This window comes from Astyanax mexicanus, chromosome 15, assembly GCF_023375975.1.
Source record: "Astyanax mexicanus isolate ESR-SI-001 chromosome 15, AstMex3_surface, whole genome shotgun sequence".
Lineage (NCBI taxonomy): Eukaryota > Metazoa > Chordata > Actinopteri > Characiformes > Acestrorhamphidae > Astyanax > Astyanax mexicanus.
This window is the reverse complement of record NC_064422.1, coordinates 11,787,882-11,806,722: the sequence shown is the minus strand read 5'-3', so window position 1 is coordinate 11,806,722 and position 18,841 is coordinate 11,787,882. Positions and strand designations below refer to the sequence as shown.

The 18,841-nt window shown below is 37.8% G+C and overlaps 1 protein-coding gene across 9 annotated transcripts in view; it reads left to right on the top strand.

Annotated features, from left to right (window-relative positions):
• Positions 1-18,841, top strand: part of baiap2b (BAR/IMD domain containing adaptor protein 2b) — a 144,831-nt gene that overhangs the window by 62,423 nt on the left and 63,567 nt on the right. For 8 of the 9 annotated variants that reach the window (XM_049464457.1, XM_022669125.2, XM_022669124.2 and 5 more), the window contains 3 exons: positions 764-835; positions 4,407-4,544; positions 18,227-18,379. In XM_049464457.1, coding sequence (XP_049320414.1) covers positions 764-835; positions 4,407-4,544; positions 18,227-18,379 — 363 coding nt within the window. The remainder of the gene's footprint in view (positions 1-763; positions 836-4,406; positions 4,545-18,226; positions 18,380-18,841) is intronic. The other variant, XM_022669128.2, reaches the window with a different exon arrangement.

The following is an 18,841-nucleotide window of genomic DNA, read 5'->3' as shown; positions in this document are numbered from 1 at the left end:
TGGTGGAGGAGAACATGATGCCAAGATGCATGAAAAAAAAAACTGTGATTAAAAACCAGGGTTATTGCACCAAATATTGATTTCTATTGATGTAGCATTCTCCTCCAAACGTGTTTAGGTGAATTATTTGGTGAAGTATTTGAATACATACTTGATATTAATCATAATAATTTATTATGAGAAAAATATAATGTCTAATTATCTAATTATATGGCCAACATATTCCATCAGAAAGTGACTAAAATGGAGGGAATCCTTGTTGTCAATAAATATAAAGAATTTAATGTTCCCCTACTGGGATATTTTGTCATTCATTAAAATACTATCTACTAGATTTTTAAAAAAAATCCATCCATCCATCCATCCATCCATCCATCCATCCATCCATCCATCCACCTGCCCACACACCCATCCATCCATCCATCGATACATCCATCCATCTATGCATCCCTAGTTCCTAGGTGTTGAGAAAACCAAGATAAATTTGCTGCACTTTGTTAACAACTGAATTAGTTGTCAAGTCAAATCTGTTCATCCGTCCATCCATCCATCCATCCATCCATCCATCCATCCATCCATCCATCCATCCATCCATCCATTCATCCATCCATCCATCCATCCATCTGAACACAGTTCCACTGCTGCACAATAGGTTAACGTGTATCTGCTTTAAAATATTCCAATTATCTACAATAGACAATAGATTACATTATTAAAGATATTGTTTACTGTAATTAATGTTCTTATGCTTTTTGTCTTTCAGCTGAAATCCTTTCATAATGAGCTGCTGACAGAACTGGAGAAGAAGGTGGAGCTGGACGCTCGATATCTAAATGTAGGTAACGCTGGATATCCTGTACTGTACTGTGTTTATTCTCTTTCTCTGTTAGTTTTTAATGGTCAGTAAGGTCTGATCTGATCTGATCTGATCTGATCTGTTGGTGGAGTAGAAAACCTCAGCTCCTCTGCTTTGACCCCTCAGCTGGTGCAGCATTGATTTGAGCAGCTAAAGTGCTTTATAATGGTGGTGTAGAGCGTTGTGTAGTGTTAATGTCGGTCTGCTTGCTGCGTTTTGTTTTGCATAATGTGCTTTTATATAACTGCACTCAGAAGAGGCTCTCTGTGCAGGAACTGTGTTCTCTATTGTTTATTATTGAGTTCAGGTCACACGGGGCAGGATTCACCACTATAGGAGTGCTATAGTGAAACAGTGTGAGTAGTGTGTGAGTAGAGGTTGAGGTATGAGTAGGAGTTGATTAGCTGATTAGTAAGACTAATTGCCTTAAAATCAAAATGTACTGTATTTTTTAGGTAGTTGGTTTTCTGCACGTCTACATTTTGCTGTATATCTTTGGATTGGAAGTTGGGGTAAATCCAAAAATACACATTTTTGTGCTCAAACCAAGACAAATTTGCTGCACTTTAGCAACAATTGCTTTAGTTGTGAAGTAAAATTAACAGGTTTTGATGTTGATAACATGATTAAAATCCTTAAACTCCAATTCCAATCAGTGGCTCTTCTTAGGACCTTTCAGATAGTCCATAATTTGCTGCTCTGTTTTCACTATACCACTCTAAATCTCATAAACTCATAGAGATAATAGATCTTGGATAGTTTTGGGGCGTTCTCTGGACTAGTTTGAGAAGAATTGTAATTTATTCATTGGACTAGATTCCAGGCCAAATTTACCCATGTTTTACTAATATAATATTATAGATAATAAGATCTATCTAATATATCTAAGGTACCACGTTAAAATAAGACTACTTTTATTAAGGGTTAATAAATGGTTTACAAATAGTTTATTAATGGTTACTAATTAGGTTGTAAATGCCTTAAAAATCATTAATAATCAGTTATGTGGCTGTGGGTTCACTATTTGGCAAACAACAGGCCTATGTACATTTCTACGTATGTGTTATAACTGATTATTAATAGTTTTTTAAGGCATTTACAACCTAATTAGTAACCATTAATAAACTAAACCATTTATAAACCCTTTATAAAGGTAGTCTTATTTTAAAGTGGTACCATATCTAATCTAATCTATAATAGAAGCACGTCAAATTTTACATTTACATTTTACATTCCCAGTAGAAAAGATTTAATACTTCAAAATGATGAAAAGTAAATACACTGAGGCACTCAAGGATGCTTACTATTACATTTCACACAAACTCAACATACACTGGTGAGAAGTGGCAGCCAATCAGGCACAGCATACTCTCAACCGGAAACAACTGTCCACCTGTAGGACTGCATCAGGCACTAAGGAGTTGACCCAGCACAGAATGCCAGTCCATATCTGGGCATACATTCATGCACACACATTTACACACCAGTATACAGTTTTTCTAGGCAATTTAAAGTATTAAATTTACCTGATCTCCATGTTTTTGGACTGTTGGAGGAAGCCCACGCAGACACGGGGAGAACATAGAAACTCCACCCAGATTGGGACTGGGTAGTGAACATGTTAAGAAAGTAATAGAATAATAAAAACAACATTTCTCATCTAAAAAGCACTTTTTCCAATTAATGGTTCTTTTTCAATCTTTCTATTGAGCCACTTTTTGCTGTATTTTTGCTGTTAATACTTAAAATAAAGCAGTAATGGGCTGAAACTACGTGTGTAAGAGCCAGCAGATGCTGAAGGAAACTGCTGACTCTGTGTACACTGATATACTGTATTAAGAAGGTCCTAAAATGTGTTTATTAAATGCAGATTATTTACACGCCGTCTAAATTTGAAGTTTTCATATTTTCTGGATAAAATTATTCTCAGGCTCTGCTGTAAAAACACGGAGAAGCTGCGTTTCACCTCATTCCTCCAGAGCTATGAGTCATTTTATTATTGTTTTATTGGGTCTGATGACAGTAGATGTATTCTGAGCATGAGCGCGTCTCTCCTGGGTGGAGCTCGGTGGAGTCTGGCTGTGTGTTTACATGCTGATGGTGATGTTTGAGTGACTGGGGAAGTCTCTGCTCTGAAACTGGTGTAATAACTTCTCCTGGAATGATACTGGCCGGGCTCTCAGTTTCTCACGTTCACGTGTGGCCCCTCGTGCTCTGGCAGTGAACTGCACTCGTGTTTATTTGGTGCTTCATGAAAGTCTTTGAGGGAAATAATAATTAAGCTGCTTTCATTCGTTTTCTCTTTATTGACGGAGATTCAGAGTTTAGTGAAACGTAGCAGAAAAGTTTTGGCAGAGTCCAGCAGTGACTGGAACAAAGAGCCTCGGCCCCAAACACAATGGATCTGGGCAGTAGCAAATTATGGGATGGCAGTAAAAGGACACTGAGGGAGATGATCAGGCCCAGTTCCCATAATCTACCAACACGTGAAACCCTGTCAGGTTCTGAGTTACAGCTAGAGCTCGACAATTCATTAGAAATGAACTGAAATTTAATTTGAATCAAGAGTACTAACGAATTATTAGTTTACTAATTATTATTTGACACAAGTTAAGATGTTTAATCATTTAGTTTAACTAATGTCTTAATTATTTTTTTATATTTACAACATAAGTAACGTAAGCATTGGAATTTAGTCAGCTGTGTGAAATATCAATTAATTGAATTATGAAATTTGTCAATTAGTAATTAGTTGAGACTTATGAATTAACCAATGTTTATTACTGCTGTAGGTACTATTAACTGTCACCTTTTGGTAAAGAGTTACCAAAAAACTTTTGAAAGCTTTTAATATACTGTATTTAATATCCCTTTATACATACAGTACAGGCCACGCCATTTTCTTTATTTTCATGACTATTTACATTGTAGATTCTCACTTAAGCATCAAAACTAGCATATAAAACTATAAGTTTTATACTTAACACAAAAAGTAAAATAACTAAAAAATCTTTTATATTCTAGTTTCTTCAAAATAGTCACCCTTTGCTCTGATTACTGCTTTGATTACACACTCTTGGCATCATTCTCTCAATGAACTTCAAGAGGTGGCCACCTGAAATGAAAAGTTTTCCAACAGTCTTGAAGGAAGGAAGGAGTTCCCAGAGGTGTTTATTAGCACTTGTTTCTTCTTTGCCTTCTTCACTCTGTGCTCCAGCTCACCCCAAACCTGGATCTGGATTGGGTTCAGGTCCGGTGACTGTGGAGGTTCAGCTCATTTTTTGTTAAGTACATACAACTTCACATGTGTTCATTCATAGTTTTGATGCTTCAGTGAGAATCTACAATGTAAATAGTCATGAAAATAAAGAAAACGCATTGAATGAGAGAAGGTGTGTCCACACTGTTGGCCTGTAATGTATATATAATTCATAAACCTAGTGTATTTTAAGTGTAACTTGGCTTTAACCATGTTTTAACCCTCATGCAAAGACCCAATCTTCACATCTTCTCATCATCCTGCATCTTTCCTTACCTTGTTCTGCTGCAGGCGGCTCTGAAGAAGTACCAAATGGAGCACCGGAGTAAAGGTGAGAGTCTGGAGAAGTGCCAGGCCGAGCTGAAGAAGCTGCGGAGGAAGAGCCAGGGCAGCAAGAACCCGTCCAAATACGGAGACAAGGAGATGCAGGTGAGGCTGCTGCCTGGTTTTACTCTGTATACTGAAGAGCATAAAGCTTTGAGGGGCTTTTCCGAGGAAATGAGCTGGTGAAGGTTGGCCAAAACATCTTCACATGTCTTTACAGTGAAGCTGGTCCTGTAGAGACATGCTTTAAGTGCTTTAAAAAAAAGGCTGGATGTTCTTTATTGCCATGGTAGATAGCTCAGAGTAGCTTAGAGCTTTCACTTTTTCACCAATGGTGTGTTGGGTAACAGACACTGGGTTGCATATTGTGTTCAACACTATAGAGGCCCTATTTAAGAGATCTTTTACACCTGTCTATTGTGGATTTATGTCGTATTGGTCGTATTATGTCTTTGGTATTGTGAGTGCACCAAAAATATACCTTGTGCAACTCAAAATGCGCAAAAAGGCATGAACTAATTCTCTTGATTAATTATGATTGTGTTTTTTGGGTGTAACGTGAAATAAACCAATCAGAGTGCCAATTATCATTCCCTTTAAAAAACCAGATGTGCTCTGACTTTGGCATGTTCATATCTTAACAGTGCAGCAGCATATTTAAAGGAACAGCAATGTTATTTTATTCTTTATTCCGTTTATTGTTGAATTAAAATCTGCAATATTTTATTTGTGTGTGTAATGAACAGAGCTTCAGCATGGCTAAGACAGGATTTGACGGCTGACTGTTGACTGTTGTCAGGGTCTTAATCAGTCAGTGGCGCACCTGTATTTCACGCCACCAAGATACAAACAGTGTAAAAATGTGCTGGCTTGAAAATCGACTGTTGTCAAGGTTTTAATCAGTCAGTTGCGCACCTGTATTTCCTTCTGCCAAGATATTAACAGGCCAGAAATTTACCGGCATGAAAATCGACTGAGAACATCGCAACGTGACTTGTGCAGGCTATATGATAGAGCTTTAGGTCCGCTTTTCCAGGCCTGCTGTGCTGGAAGGTTGGCTGGAGTTGTGAGTGGAATGAAAGACTTTCTCCTGCCTCGTCTCTCTCTGGCTTTCTCTCTTCTTTGGGAGATTAGTGAGTGTCTGTGGGATTGTGTAATCCACGACTGCGAGTCCCGCTGGGTCGGGATATTGTGGGATTCAGACCGCCAAAGCTTGCTATGGGATAAAGGACAGATATACAGTAGAGTAGCAGCAGCAGCTCTTTGAGTTTAGCTGATCTGCCCACAGATTGCAAACATAAAGATCTAACCGCGAATGCAAGAAACAAGAAACAAGCCTATTTATAGCTTAGAATCTAAGAGCACCGAGTGCATTCACATTAGCAACCATGAGCTCTGACACAACTGCTAATTAACGGGCTTTACAATAGGAGTGGAGACATGCAGACTGAAGTGGAGTATGGAATTATGCAATAATACATGTTTCTGCGACTGAAAATAGTAGAAAATGTGGTTTAATGGCTCTAGGGTTGATAGTTGTCTAACTCCTGGTACCCCAACTCCAACCTTGCATTCAATAATTCATGGATGGAGCTCCATCATCAAATAGACTCTTTTTGATGATTTTGGCTTACAGCCAATAAAAATCCCCACAAAATCAGTGTCTCAGAAAATTAAAATATATTATATAAGACCAATTGGTAGTTTTGGCAGTGTGGGCAGTGTGCCAAGTCCTGCTGGAAAATAAAATCTGCATCGCCATAAAAGTTGTCAGCAAAGAGAAATGTGAAGATGTGGGTTTTCATTTTCCAGCAGGACTTGGCACACTGCCCACACTGCTAAAAGTTGGTCTTATATAATGTATTTTAATTTTCTTTTCTTTTTTTTGGGGGGGGGGGGGGGGGGGGGTGTGCGGTCATTGGCTGTAAACCATAATCATCAAAATGATTCAATTGAATCTGATTCTTTGTTCTGGCAAGACTTTCTACCAGATTTTGGAGCCTTGCTCTGAGGATTTCATTGTTTTCAATCACAGGATTTACAATAGTGAGGTTCAGTGATTCTTGGGTTTTCATTGGCTGTAAGCCAAAATCATCAAAAAAAAAAAGAAAAATACATAAATAATGCAAATAATAATGGGCAAATAATAAAAATATATGAGTTTTACATATATACTTTTCAATGATATTTGAATTTTTTGAGATGCACTTGTATATTAAAAACGCAGAATATTCAAGTATCATGATAATATCGTGTAGCCCTGTGATTCCCAGCCCTACGAAAAACACTAAAAGTGAGGTGAACTGAACTATTATTCATTTAGTTTGCTAAACTTTTTCTACCCTATAACACACACACACACCGGAAGATAAAAGCTGGGATTTTATCCTTCCATAATCACACTCCGCATAAGCCCCGCGGGGAGCTCGGCTAAACAGCGCTCGGCTTCCTCCTCCTTTCACCTCTTCATTTCTGTTACACAAGACACCTGTAGAGTGTATTCAACAAGCATAAAGAGCCCACGCCATTTATACAACACACACACACACACTCAGCATCATACATACACACACACACATCCACTTAAACACAGCACTGCATTATCTGGAGCACGCCCATAGCTTTGGGCAGATGCAGACCCCAGGTCAGCTGAGCCCACAGCTTTACACACCCACTCCTCTGTTCCTCTCTCTGTGAACCGCCACCGCCGCCGCAGCCAATGAGAGGCTTTCATTCCAACGCGCTGCACACTGCGCTTAACACAGGGCCACGGGGGCACAGGGACCAGCAGAGCCCACCGACACAGAGTGGGCAACGACAACAACAACAAAGTAAAAGTTAAGGACACTTAAAATAAGAGAAAACTTTAGAATGATGAGTTTCTGGAATATAATCAAGAGGAAGATGGATGATCACAAGCCATCAAACCAAACTGAACTGCTTGAACTTTTGCACCAGGAGTGTAAAGGCATAAAGTGATCCAAAAGCAGTGTGTAAGACTGGTGGAGGAGAACATGATGCCAAGATGCATGAAAAAAAAAACTGTTTAAAAAAAACTGATTAAAAACCACCAGGGTTATTCCACCAAATATTGATCATTTCTGAATTCTTAAAACTTTATGAATATGAACTTGTTATTTTTTTATGCATTATTTGAGGTCTAAAAGATCTGCATCTTTTTTCTTTCTTATTTCAGCCATTTCAGCTCATTTTCTGCAAATAAATGCTCTAAATGACATATTCCCAATATTTTTTGAATTTGAAATTTGGGAGAAATGTTGTTCAGAGAAACTGATTCAGAAAATGAAGTGCTCTCTTAACAGTGCTTGCCAATAGATTAGTGCAGTATTGAGCGGATTAATGTGTACTATTGACACCATGCCTAAAGCCTAATGCATATTTTGGTCACCCTAATATAAATACTGTTTTCTCTGGAATGATGGAGCTCCATCCAGTACTTATGGGATGAGTTTGGGATGAGTTGGGATGGCAATTATCTACAGTAGCATACTGACCTCACTAATGCTTTTATTGTTTTATACAATCAAATCCTCACAGCAGTGCGATTGTAGATTGTAGTAGAAAACCGTCCATGAACAGATAAAAGTATTTTAAAATTCTTAATTTAGAAAGAAGCAATGAATTCCAATGTCCCAATACTTCTGACTCTATAGTATAGCTAGTTGTTTGGCTGTGTAGACGTTCTAATAGCTAGAAATTTGGTCTTTGAGTGTGTGTGAGTGTGTGTGAGTGTGTAAAAATGTAATTACTAAGTGATTGTTGGTCCTGCGTCTGCAGTGCAGCAGTGCGTGGTGCAGAAGTGTGAAGAGCTTTGAGGAATCAATATCTGGAGCTGTAAACTCCACTACAGCTCACCAGGACTCACCACTCCACGCCACTTTTAGCAGTTTAGCGAGTGTGAAAATCCAGCTAACTTCACTGAGGGAAGCCCGGTGCTGTACTCGGGTGTGTGGGTGTGTTTGGATATGTCTGTGTTTGGGGTGCGGTAAACTGGACATGATAGATTTTAGTGTTTTTTTAAGCGTTTTTTTTACATTTTGCATCTGGTTATTTCAACTTCAGTTCACTGAAGTGTCACTCACAGATGAATGACGTTTCACACCCCTGCAGCCCTGCAATCAAGTACATTTAGGTATTAACATATCGCTAACATAGTACTAGAATCTTTTAGTAAAGATAACAGAAATTACTATTAACCATGTTTTGTCATTTCTGTGATACTCGATAAATCGCAAGACGATTCTCTATGCTGATGGAAGAAAATAAACTCCCCATAAATAAGCAAATTATTGGTGTGAGCTTTACAGAATTGCACAATATAGCACCACTATGTGGAGTAATGGTGATGTTACGTCTTTAGAGCAGAGTTTAAAGTGCCTACATATCAATACATATATTTATAAGCGTTTTTTAAATTTTGCATCTGTGTTTTTTTCAGCTTCAGTTCACTGAAGTGTCACTCACACATGAATGGCGTTTCACACCCCTGCAATCAAGTAAATTTAGGTATTAAAATATCGCTAACATAGTACTGGTATCTTGTAGTAAAGATAACAGAAATGATTATAAACCATGTTTTGTCATTTCTGCGATACTCAAAATATCGCAAGACAGTTCTCTATGTTAATAGAAGAAGCTAAAATTCCCCCGAATAAGCAAATAGCAAATAATTATGGATTTATTGGTGTTAGCTTCACAGAATTGCACAATCAACATTCTTCACCGCTGGTTTACCCTATTCATTTGATTAGCGCCACCATGTGGAGTAATGGTGATGTGACATTTTGTCATTTTGTTTTGTCATTTCTGCGATACTCGATATATCGCAGGACAGTTCTCTATGCTAATGGAAGAAGATTAAATACCCCTAAATAAGAAAATGGCGTTAAATTAGCAAATTATTACTGTTAGCTTCACAGAATTGCACAATCAATATAGCGCCACCATGTGGAGTGATCCAAATTTGGGGTAGAGTCTTTAGAGCAGAGTTTAGAGTTTAGAGTGCCTACGTATCAATAAATATATTTATAAGTGTTTTTTTATTTTATTTTAGCTTCAGTTCTGTGTCACTTACAGATGAATGGCGTTTCACACCCCCTGCACCCCCGTCTAGCAGCTGTGAATTATTTAAAGGTGTGTGCGTGTGTTAGTGCCACATAGCTGTTCAGTGTATTATCAGTGTATGAATTTTACATGCTGGTGCTGCTGGGCTGCTGGGCCCAGTGCTGCAGATGAGCTCTGCTATTTGAGCAGGGACATCACTGATAATGCAGGCAATTGGTGCAAGACGTGAATAAGTGTGTAATAGATATACTGTGGGTATTAACTTAGCACTAACATAGCACTAGAATTCCTTAATAGTAAAGATAACAAAAATACTGTTAACCATGTTTTAACATTTGTGGCCTAGACTAAAGGTCTGATGCGTATTTAACTACTACATTAACTATTCAGAGAAGTTTTTCTGTTAGATAAAAAATTTTGTAAAAAACATTGCTGTGAGGATTTGATTGTGTTCAGAGGCATTCAGAACATTAAGCAGCTTAATTTTTACTTTAGAATAGGAAGTCTATCTTTATTTGAAGAGAATTAGAATTAGAAGAGTGTTACATTATTATAAATAATAATAGTTATAATAATCTATCCCAATTATAATTATTGTTAGACCAATCACAGTGAGGGAACCTGAGCGCCTGGCTAAAATGCAAAACACTGCAAAACTCTGATGTCTCACACGGTGTTATATAATGCAACATATAGCGGCGTGTTATATAATTAGATCTGTATCTGTGCGTTATGCAAGATGACTGACTTTTACAGTAAGAGTTTCTCTTTGTAGTGTTTGTAGGATATAAAACTTATGTAGATTCTATACAGTATATTGATGATCATTAAAACTTTTTTTTTCCTGCCATATATATATACATATATTCGCTGAAATGCCATTTACAAAAGTCATGGGACATCAGTATAAAAAAATGTATCATGAATCATGATCACGCCTAAAGAGACGGCTTTGGATATACATGCCCACACACATGTATAAGCTGTGAGGTGTTATCTTATGAGTGAGGTTGTGGGTGGGTTGAAATTGAATTAGTTTAGTATTAAAAGTGACATACAGTTACATACAGCTCTGGGGAAAAAAATTAGAGAGCACTTAAAAATGATGAGTTTCTTTGATTTTACCAAATTAAAAAAAAAAACCTCTGGAATATAATCAAGAGGAAGATGGATGATCACAAGCCATCAAACAAACTGAACTGCTTGAATTTTTGCACCAGGAATATAAAGCATAACGTTATCCTAAAGCAGTGTGCAAGACTGGTGGAGGAGAACATGATGCCATGAAGATGCATGAAAACTAAGATTTAAAAAACAGGATATTCCACCAAATGTTGATTTTTTGCATTATTTGAGGTCTGAAAGCTCTGCGTCTTTTTTGTTATTTCAGCCATTTCTCATTTTCTGCAAATAAATGCTCTACATGACAATATTTTTATTTGTAATTTGGGAGAAATGTTGTCTGTAGTTTATAGAATAAAACAACAATGTTCATTTTAATCAAACATAAACCTATAAATATCAAAATCAGAGAAACTGGTTCAGAAACTGAATTGGTCTCTTATTTTTTTCCAGAGCTGTACTGTATATTGCGTTAATTTAGCAATTTTGATTTTTTTTTTTTTTTTTTTTTTGCTAGCAGTTACTATAAAAAAGTGATAAGATAGTTGCTATTCAGACTTACAGTAGTTATGCTCACTCAGACTGTTGTCAAGCAGCACAATTTAGTTTGACAATCAGATCAAAGTGAGAGTGACTTAGTCCAAAGTTTCCCGTACTCTTTAATCCTGATTAGTTATTGGCTGGTTGTCTTGTTGCCTGGAAACAGCTGAACGTAAAGCAATAGTAATGTTGTTTGCGTGAGTCATACAGAGAGATGCTTCACACTGAAGCTGGTGTATCAGGAGAATTAAACCTGTAAAGAGGTCACTCGTTAAATATCACACTACTGAACACACACACACACACACTTCTATTGACCTGCTAAATTTCTAAAACGTTGAATGATGCTTAGAGACCAGTGGTCTAGCTCTCTCTGACACTCAGGACAGGAAGTGCATCACTGACGTGGGTGACGTCCAAAAAACCCACACACCACACACTACACACTTCTGTCTGTGTGTGTGCTTAATGGTGTGTGTGTGTGTGTGTGTATGTGTGTGTGTTAAAGCTGTATAAAGTGTGTTGTCTGCAGTAATGGATGTGAAGAGGGGTCACATGACGCTCTCCTGCTGGAGAGTCAGAGGAGGAGATGCTCTGCGGTGATGGAGAGTCTCTGACAGAATCAAGCTGCCCACTCTGAGTGGGTGTGTAAGAGTGTGTGTGTGTGTGTGGGTTGGATTTGTGTGTGTGTGTGTGTGTGTGTGAGAGAGAGAGAGAGAGAGAGAGAGAGAGAGAGAAAGTGGGCATGTGTGTCTCCAGTGTAAAGATGACACTGAATGAATGACGTTAGCAAGTGACCCCCAGAGGTGTCTCTCTCTCTCTCTCTCTCTCTCTTCTTCTTCTTCTTTTCCCTCTTCCTTCTCTCTGTCTGTCTATCATGCTCACTCTTTCACTCTCTTCTCTCTCAATTTTCATCTGACATTTGTATACTCTCATTTCTCATCCTTCGCTTCTTTCTGTGTCTCTATCCTTCCTCAGTCTCTTACTGCCACTTTTTACACTCTTCTCCTCTTTCTCATTCTTGTTTTGCATTCTTCTGTATCTCTTTCTCTCTCTCTCTCTACCACTTTTCCTCTCATCCATCTCTCTTTCTTTCTCTACTACCTATAGTTTGTAGCTGTCTTTCCTTCTCCTCCTCCTCTTTCTCTCTGTTCCTTATTCCTTTTTTCAAGATCCAAGACGTTTCCTCGCTTTTTGTTCCTTTACCCTTTCTCTACCTCTTTTACCTCTCATCTCTCCATCTCTCATTGATCACCTCTACCTTTCTCTCTTTCTTTTCACTCTTTATGTCTAGTTTTTTTTTCTCTCTCTCTCCTTCTCTCACTCACTCTCTCTTTCTTTCTCTTTTATTCCTCTCTTTCTGTCTATCATGCTCACTCTTTCACTCTCTTCTCTCTCACTCTTTCATTCAAGATCCAAGACACATTCTTGCTTTTTGTTCCTGTACCCTTTCTCTACCTCTTTTTCTTCTCCTCTCTCATCTCTCCATCTCTTATTGATCACCTCTTCCTTCCTTTTTTCTGTATCTCCTCTTTTACATTATCTCACTTTCTTTCTATGTTCTCTCCATTTGTGGTCTCTTCATTTTTTTTTCAATGCTGTATAGTGTATTGTAATTACATATATATGAAGAGTTTGATTCCAAAACCATTTAAAAAAAAATGAGTTAGAGCCAGAATCAGAATGTTATGTGACCACTCTTGAAAAGCCAATATTCAATTTTCATCAAAACGCCGCATCCGCCGTGTAATACTGCCCTGCTTTCTCTCTTTCTTTCCAAAACGCGACAAACGCCAGTCTTGTTTTCCCGCAGAACGCCACATCTCCCCTCATCTCCCCTCATCCAATCACAGGGCAGCATTCCACAAGCTATCTAATGTAAAAACGCGCCCTGTTGAGCGTGCAGGTATTTCGTGTAGCCTACTTTCACTTTCGTTTTTCACTCTCAAAATCCGCGAAAATGAACGGTTTTGATGGTATAGAGGAGCTTGTTCGTGAAGCAGTTATTGAAAAAAAAAAGAAAGCCATCAAAAAATTCTCATGGACGTGAAAAGGTAAGGAAAATGAGGCATTCAGGAGAAGGAAAATGCCGGCTGTCATCTGCAGTTCACACACACACACACACACACACACACACACACACACACACACTATACACACTATACTACACCACACTACACTACATTACACTACAGCACATGAATGTAACGTGATTTGGGGGATTTTATAGTGTTAATGTCTTGTTCTTTAATGAAATTTTGCACTTTTTCGAAAAGAAATGTTTTGAAATTTGTGTTTTTAGGCCCAATGGTTAAACTATTATATTCAGATGTACAATTTACTGTTATTTATTATTGTATTTTGCACATTATTAGTAAAAAAAAAATTCTATTGATGCCAAAGGATATATAAGACATTTTGAAAAAAAAAACTTGGCATGGATTTATTGCGTTTTGCGAAAAAACGAATTATTTTTAAAAATAAATCTTTAAATATTAAAATCTTGATTAGATTTTTTTGTGTTATTTTAACCTTAGTATGGTATTTGATAGTTTGAAACAGAAAACAGTGGTTTTCAGCCTACCACTTTCTCGCTAAAGAAAACCCTTTTTTACTCAAATTGATAAAAATGGTTTTATAGCATTTTGGAACCAAACTCTTCATATATATGCATATATATATATATATATATATATATATATATATATATATATATATATATATATATATATGTGGATTTCTAAGCTTAAAATTATGTAAGTCAATTTTTAAAGACGGTTTTAAAGGGTTAATAGTAGCATACTAAACAAATCCAGTCTTACTCATACTTTGTAGGACTTTGCAGCTCTGTCTGCAGCTCTATAGAGAGAAGAAGCCAGTCAGAGCCTCTGGCAGTTCAGGTTCAGCTCTTTCTTTACTCTCCTGCTTCACCAGTTCTGGATCTGTGGTTGCAGCTCAGATTATTCCAGTAGAAAAGCTGCCAGTTCAGCGGTTTGTTTGTTTTTAGCTGAGCTCCCAGTTCATCAGTTCTGAGGTATAACCCCCATAACTACTGTACATCAGAAAAGATGCTGGGTAAGATGTGCCCTGTTCTGAGTGGTGGGAGAACTTCTGCTGCTTTTGCACTTATGAACAGTAAAATTGGGATATGTTCTCTAAGACACAATATCTATAAGTCTTTGTAGTAGTGCCAGCACCACTGGCAGACGGCGAAACGATATATGACTGTCATAGAGTGACTTAGAATAGCAGAGTATCATCTTTAGTGATGTTTCTTGCTTTTGTCTTCTTAAAGAGTCCAATGAATCCACATGTGATCTTAAATATTGTTTTAATATTGTTTTGAAATTTATTGTTCCTGGTTACCATTTAAAATAGCATTGCAGTCTTACTCTTTTATTCTGGGTGCATTACTTTTTGACAGGGAGTGTAATTTTATGGTTTACATTTCTGTTACATTTTCTTTTGGTTTTAGTAATATATTAATTAATATCTCAAAGAAATATGTGTAGACTTGACTTTAAACTTTTTCCCAATTGTCAAACTCTGACTTTAGCCACTGAAGGCTCTGAAGGCATCTGGAAGTTCTCAGCAACCCCTTTGCAATCAATTAGCAGAGAAAGTGTAGAGCCAGCATAGCACTTTCCATTCTTTCTCCCCTCCTCAACTCTTATTCTTCTTCTTCTCCTTTATTTTTGGATATCTTGTCCTAGTTCTGCATCCGAGGTCCCTGCTCCTCTTCTTCTTTTTCCTGCTGCTCTGTGCTAGTTAGCCTCCTGCTCTCATTTTGAGTGGCTTTCCTGCAGTAATGAAGCTAAAGATGTAAAGATTACACAACAATGCTCAGGTACTTATACTGTGTGGAGGCATGAAGAGGAGGCACAGCTGGAGTCGTGAATGGAGGTGTATGTTGGTCTCTCGTTCTATCTCTCTTTCTCTCTTTCTGTGGTTAGAAAAGCCCCATAAGTCTTTGAGTCACAGAGTTTGATTGGCAGCTCCCTGGTGGTGTCTGATTGTCAGGTTGGCTAGACTGGATTCGCCTGAAAAGCTGCCAAAGCTTTAAGTCTCTTTTACACTTACATTAAAATCAAATTGATAAAGGGCTTCTATGGAACGATGCTTAAGAACGCAGATCATCAAACCTAGACCTTGCAATCTTATGGAATTACTGGAAAATGATCCCGTAAAGGTGATAAATTTGGTCAATTAATTGATAATTTAGCAAATATTTACTAGTTTCTATGTAATGATATACAGCACTGGAAAAAAAAATGAAGAGATCACTTCAGTTTCTGAATCAGTTTCTCAGATTTGGCTATTTATAGGTTTATGTTTGAGTAAAATGAACATTGTTGTTTTATTCTATAAACTACAGACAACATTTCTCCCAAATTCCACATAAAAATATTTGGATTATCGTCATTTAGAGCGTTTATTTGCAGAAAATGAGAAATGGCTGAAATAACAAAAAAGATGCAGAGCTTTCAGACCTCAAATAATGCCAAGAAAATAAGTTCATATTCATAAATATTTGGTGGAATAAACCTGGTTTTTAATCACAGTTTTCATGCATCTTGGCATTATGTTCTCCTCCACCAGTCTTACACACTGCTTTTGGATAACTTTGTTCCTTTACTCCTGGTTTAATGCGATCATCCATCTTCCTCTTGATTATATTCCAGAGGTTTTCAATTCAGTAAAATCAAAGAAACTAATTTTTAAGTGGTCTCATTTTTTTCCAGAGCTGTATTTGAGTAAAGGTGTCCTGAGTATAAAATGAAGCCACGCCCCCTTTGTGTGTGATGTTCTTTTGATGGAGCCAAGGTATTAACAGACACAGCAGCAGGGTTTAGTCACAAATCTAACAGCCATGCTTAGAAGGGTTGTAGCATGTTAGTCATAATGCTAACAGCCAGATTTGGCAGTGTTGATGCCATGATGCTAACATCGTGATGCTACCAGCCAGGCTCATAGCCACAGTGCTAACAGCTGGCTATGGCAGAGTTGGAGCCGGAATGCTAACAGATATGACAATGTGGATCAAAAAATAGAGCATCTACTAGTAGAAATCACATAGTTCTTCTTTACAGGAACTTGAAAATATAATTGATTACCAATTAAATGCCATTCATAGAAGCCTACTTCCAAATGAAGAACCCTTGAGGAGCCTGTATTTTGAGGAATTTCTCAGGTCCAGGTTTACAGGCTGATATATTATTATACTGTTCCACTCATTCCTTCACACCATGTCTGATGTTTGACCTCTTCAGCATTGGCTCTGTGTGCTGAAATTGAATGTCACTCACTGTAATGGAGGTACTGCATGCAAGCAGGAGCTTTCAATTACTGTAAGCAGCTGCATGCAGAGCAGGAAGAAGCTCAGTGATCAGTGATTTATCTCTTAGGATTTGAGTTTATATATATATATATATATTTTATTTTATAACAGTTATATTTTCATGTTCGAATCAACAAATTTAGGTCTGCACTTCTGATATTTGTCATTTTGTAAAGCAAATTCAAATCAGGAAAGCATTTTTTTTTCTTGGTTTGCCAGATAACTTAAGCCAATCAATAGAATCTAGCAGGCGAAGAGCTAGAACCTCCTTAGAACATTAGACAGTACTGACCTTTAGGTGTAAAACTTATCGAGGAAAGATTTGGTGCAAATTGACATAACATTCAATAATATACATTTGAAAATAAGAAAATTTATTTTAAAAAATGTAAAAAAAATAAAAACGTGAAAAAATTCAGAAGATGCTGAATATCAATCAATAATGATAAAAAAAACTGTGACATTTTTATGGCATATGCAATTGAACACTGTAAAAAAAAACATATATCTGAAAAATCTACAAATCAAGAAGACTTCATGATATGTTCAAGACTAGAATATAAGTTAGTCTCAGTTAGTCTGTAAAATTAAGTATTCAGTTAATGTATTTCCATAGGTGGCGCTGTAAATGTGATATAAACATTGTGGAGCAGATTTCTCTTCAGATATACATCCTATTAAGCTGCAATTTGATATGTAGTGCTATTAGACACCCTACAAGTGATGTTAAAAGGGAACTGGATTAAATTAACATTTCTGGATGCTATCAGCCAATCAGGTTGTTTCAACTTGTTGTTGTTGACAGGCTAACCTTTCACCCTGGACATCAGAATGACAAGCATACACTATATGTACCTAGCGGGATTCTATTATTCTATTCTATAAAGTTTTGAAAGAGTTTTCCTCAATGGCCTATATTGTGAGGACACCGTAAATTACCGCTTGCGGCTGTATTTATTATTATGTTTGTAATCTGTATCACTGGAAGAAAGCAAACCAAGATTGGCCCCAATTATCATCATGGAAAATATATAAATATGGTGGAAACTACAAACCATTACTTATAGTGGCTAGATAGAATATGAACTCACCTTTGGCACCCAACTTTGCAGCCATGTGGAGTTATGACCTTTACCTGAGTTGGTTCAGCTATGTTCATTATCACTCGGCAGGCAGAAATCACAGCACACAGGACATCTTCGTGTGTCATCCATGTAGGACAGTGGCTTGCTCAGGTGTCTGTGAAGGTGTGTTAGTTGATGTGGGTGTGTGATGTGGCAACAAGCCAAAGAGAGTTGAAGGACAATGGAATGGCCAGCCATGGTTCTAATAGCTTACTGGTATAAAGTCAGTGAACTTGCTTTCTTATTCAACTGTTAAAGCTGAATGTTCACCACACTATCTAACTGCATTGCTTCCCATTGCTTCTTACGTCAAAATACAGTATATTTGACTTTTTCCATCTAGATTCCAGCGATCAAAGTAGAGATCTGATTGAATTAAGCTCAGGTTTCTTGGGTCAGTCAAGCTCGCCGAATGCCGTCTGAATGCCTTCATCGCCAGCTTTGCAATCCATGGCTCATTTATCTTCAGATTGCTCTTTTGTGTGATGTCAGTGCTGTATGAAATGTGTGCTTGTTTCTGTGCTGGGTGTCTCGTCCATTTCTGTGTCCGCCTCACGCCCGCCTCCCCTTTCCCTCAGTACGTGGAGGCCATCAGCAGCCGGCAGAATGAGCTGGACAGCCACATCGCCGAGGGCTACAAAAACGCCCTGTCCGAGGAGAGGAGGAGGTACTGCTTCCTGGTGGACAGACAGTGCGCTGTGGCCAAGAGCAGCAACGTCTACCACAGCAAGGTGAGAAAGCCCCACCCCCAGCACCCGCCTACATCACATCCTGCTCTTGCTGAATGGCTTGGAGAGAGGGGGTATCAGGGCAGAACCAGGCTTTAGTCTTAAATGCTGTCAATGCACTTAATACTCCCAAAAAATATCTAATTTAGTAGAAACCTACGCTGGTCATGTTGATCAACCAGATTGGATCATGTTGGTTGATCATACTTATATTGGTCAACCAGGTTGGTCATGCTGATTGACCATCTCTGCTCATTCTGGCCACCTAGATTCTAGTGTTGATCAACCAGCTTGTTCATGTTGATCGTGCTAATCAACCAGCTTGGTCGTGCTGGTTGATTAGCTTTGGTCCTAATGGCTGACAAGCTTTGGCCATGTTATTCAACCAGCGTTGGTTATTCTAATCATTTAACATTGTCAATTTGGTCAACCATCTTGGTCATACTGATCATGTTCATCAACCAG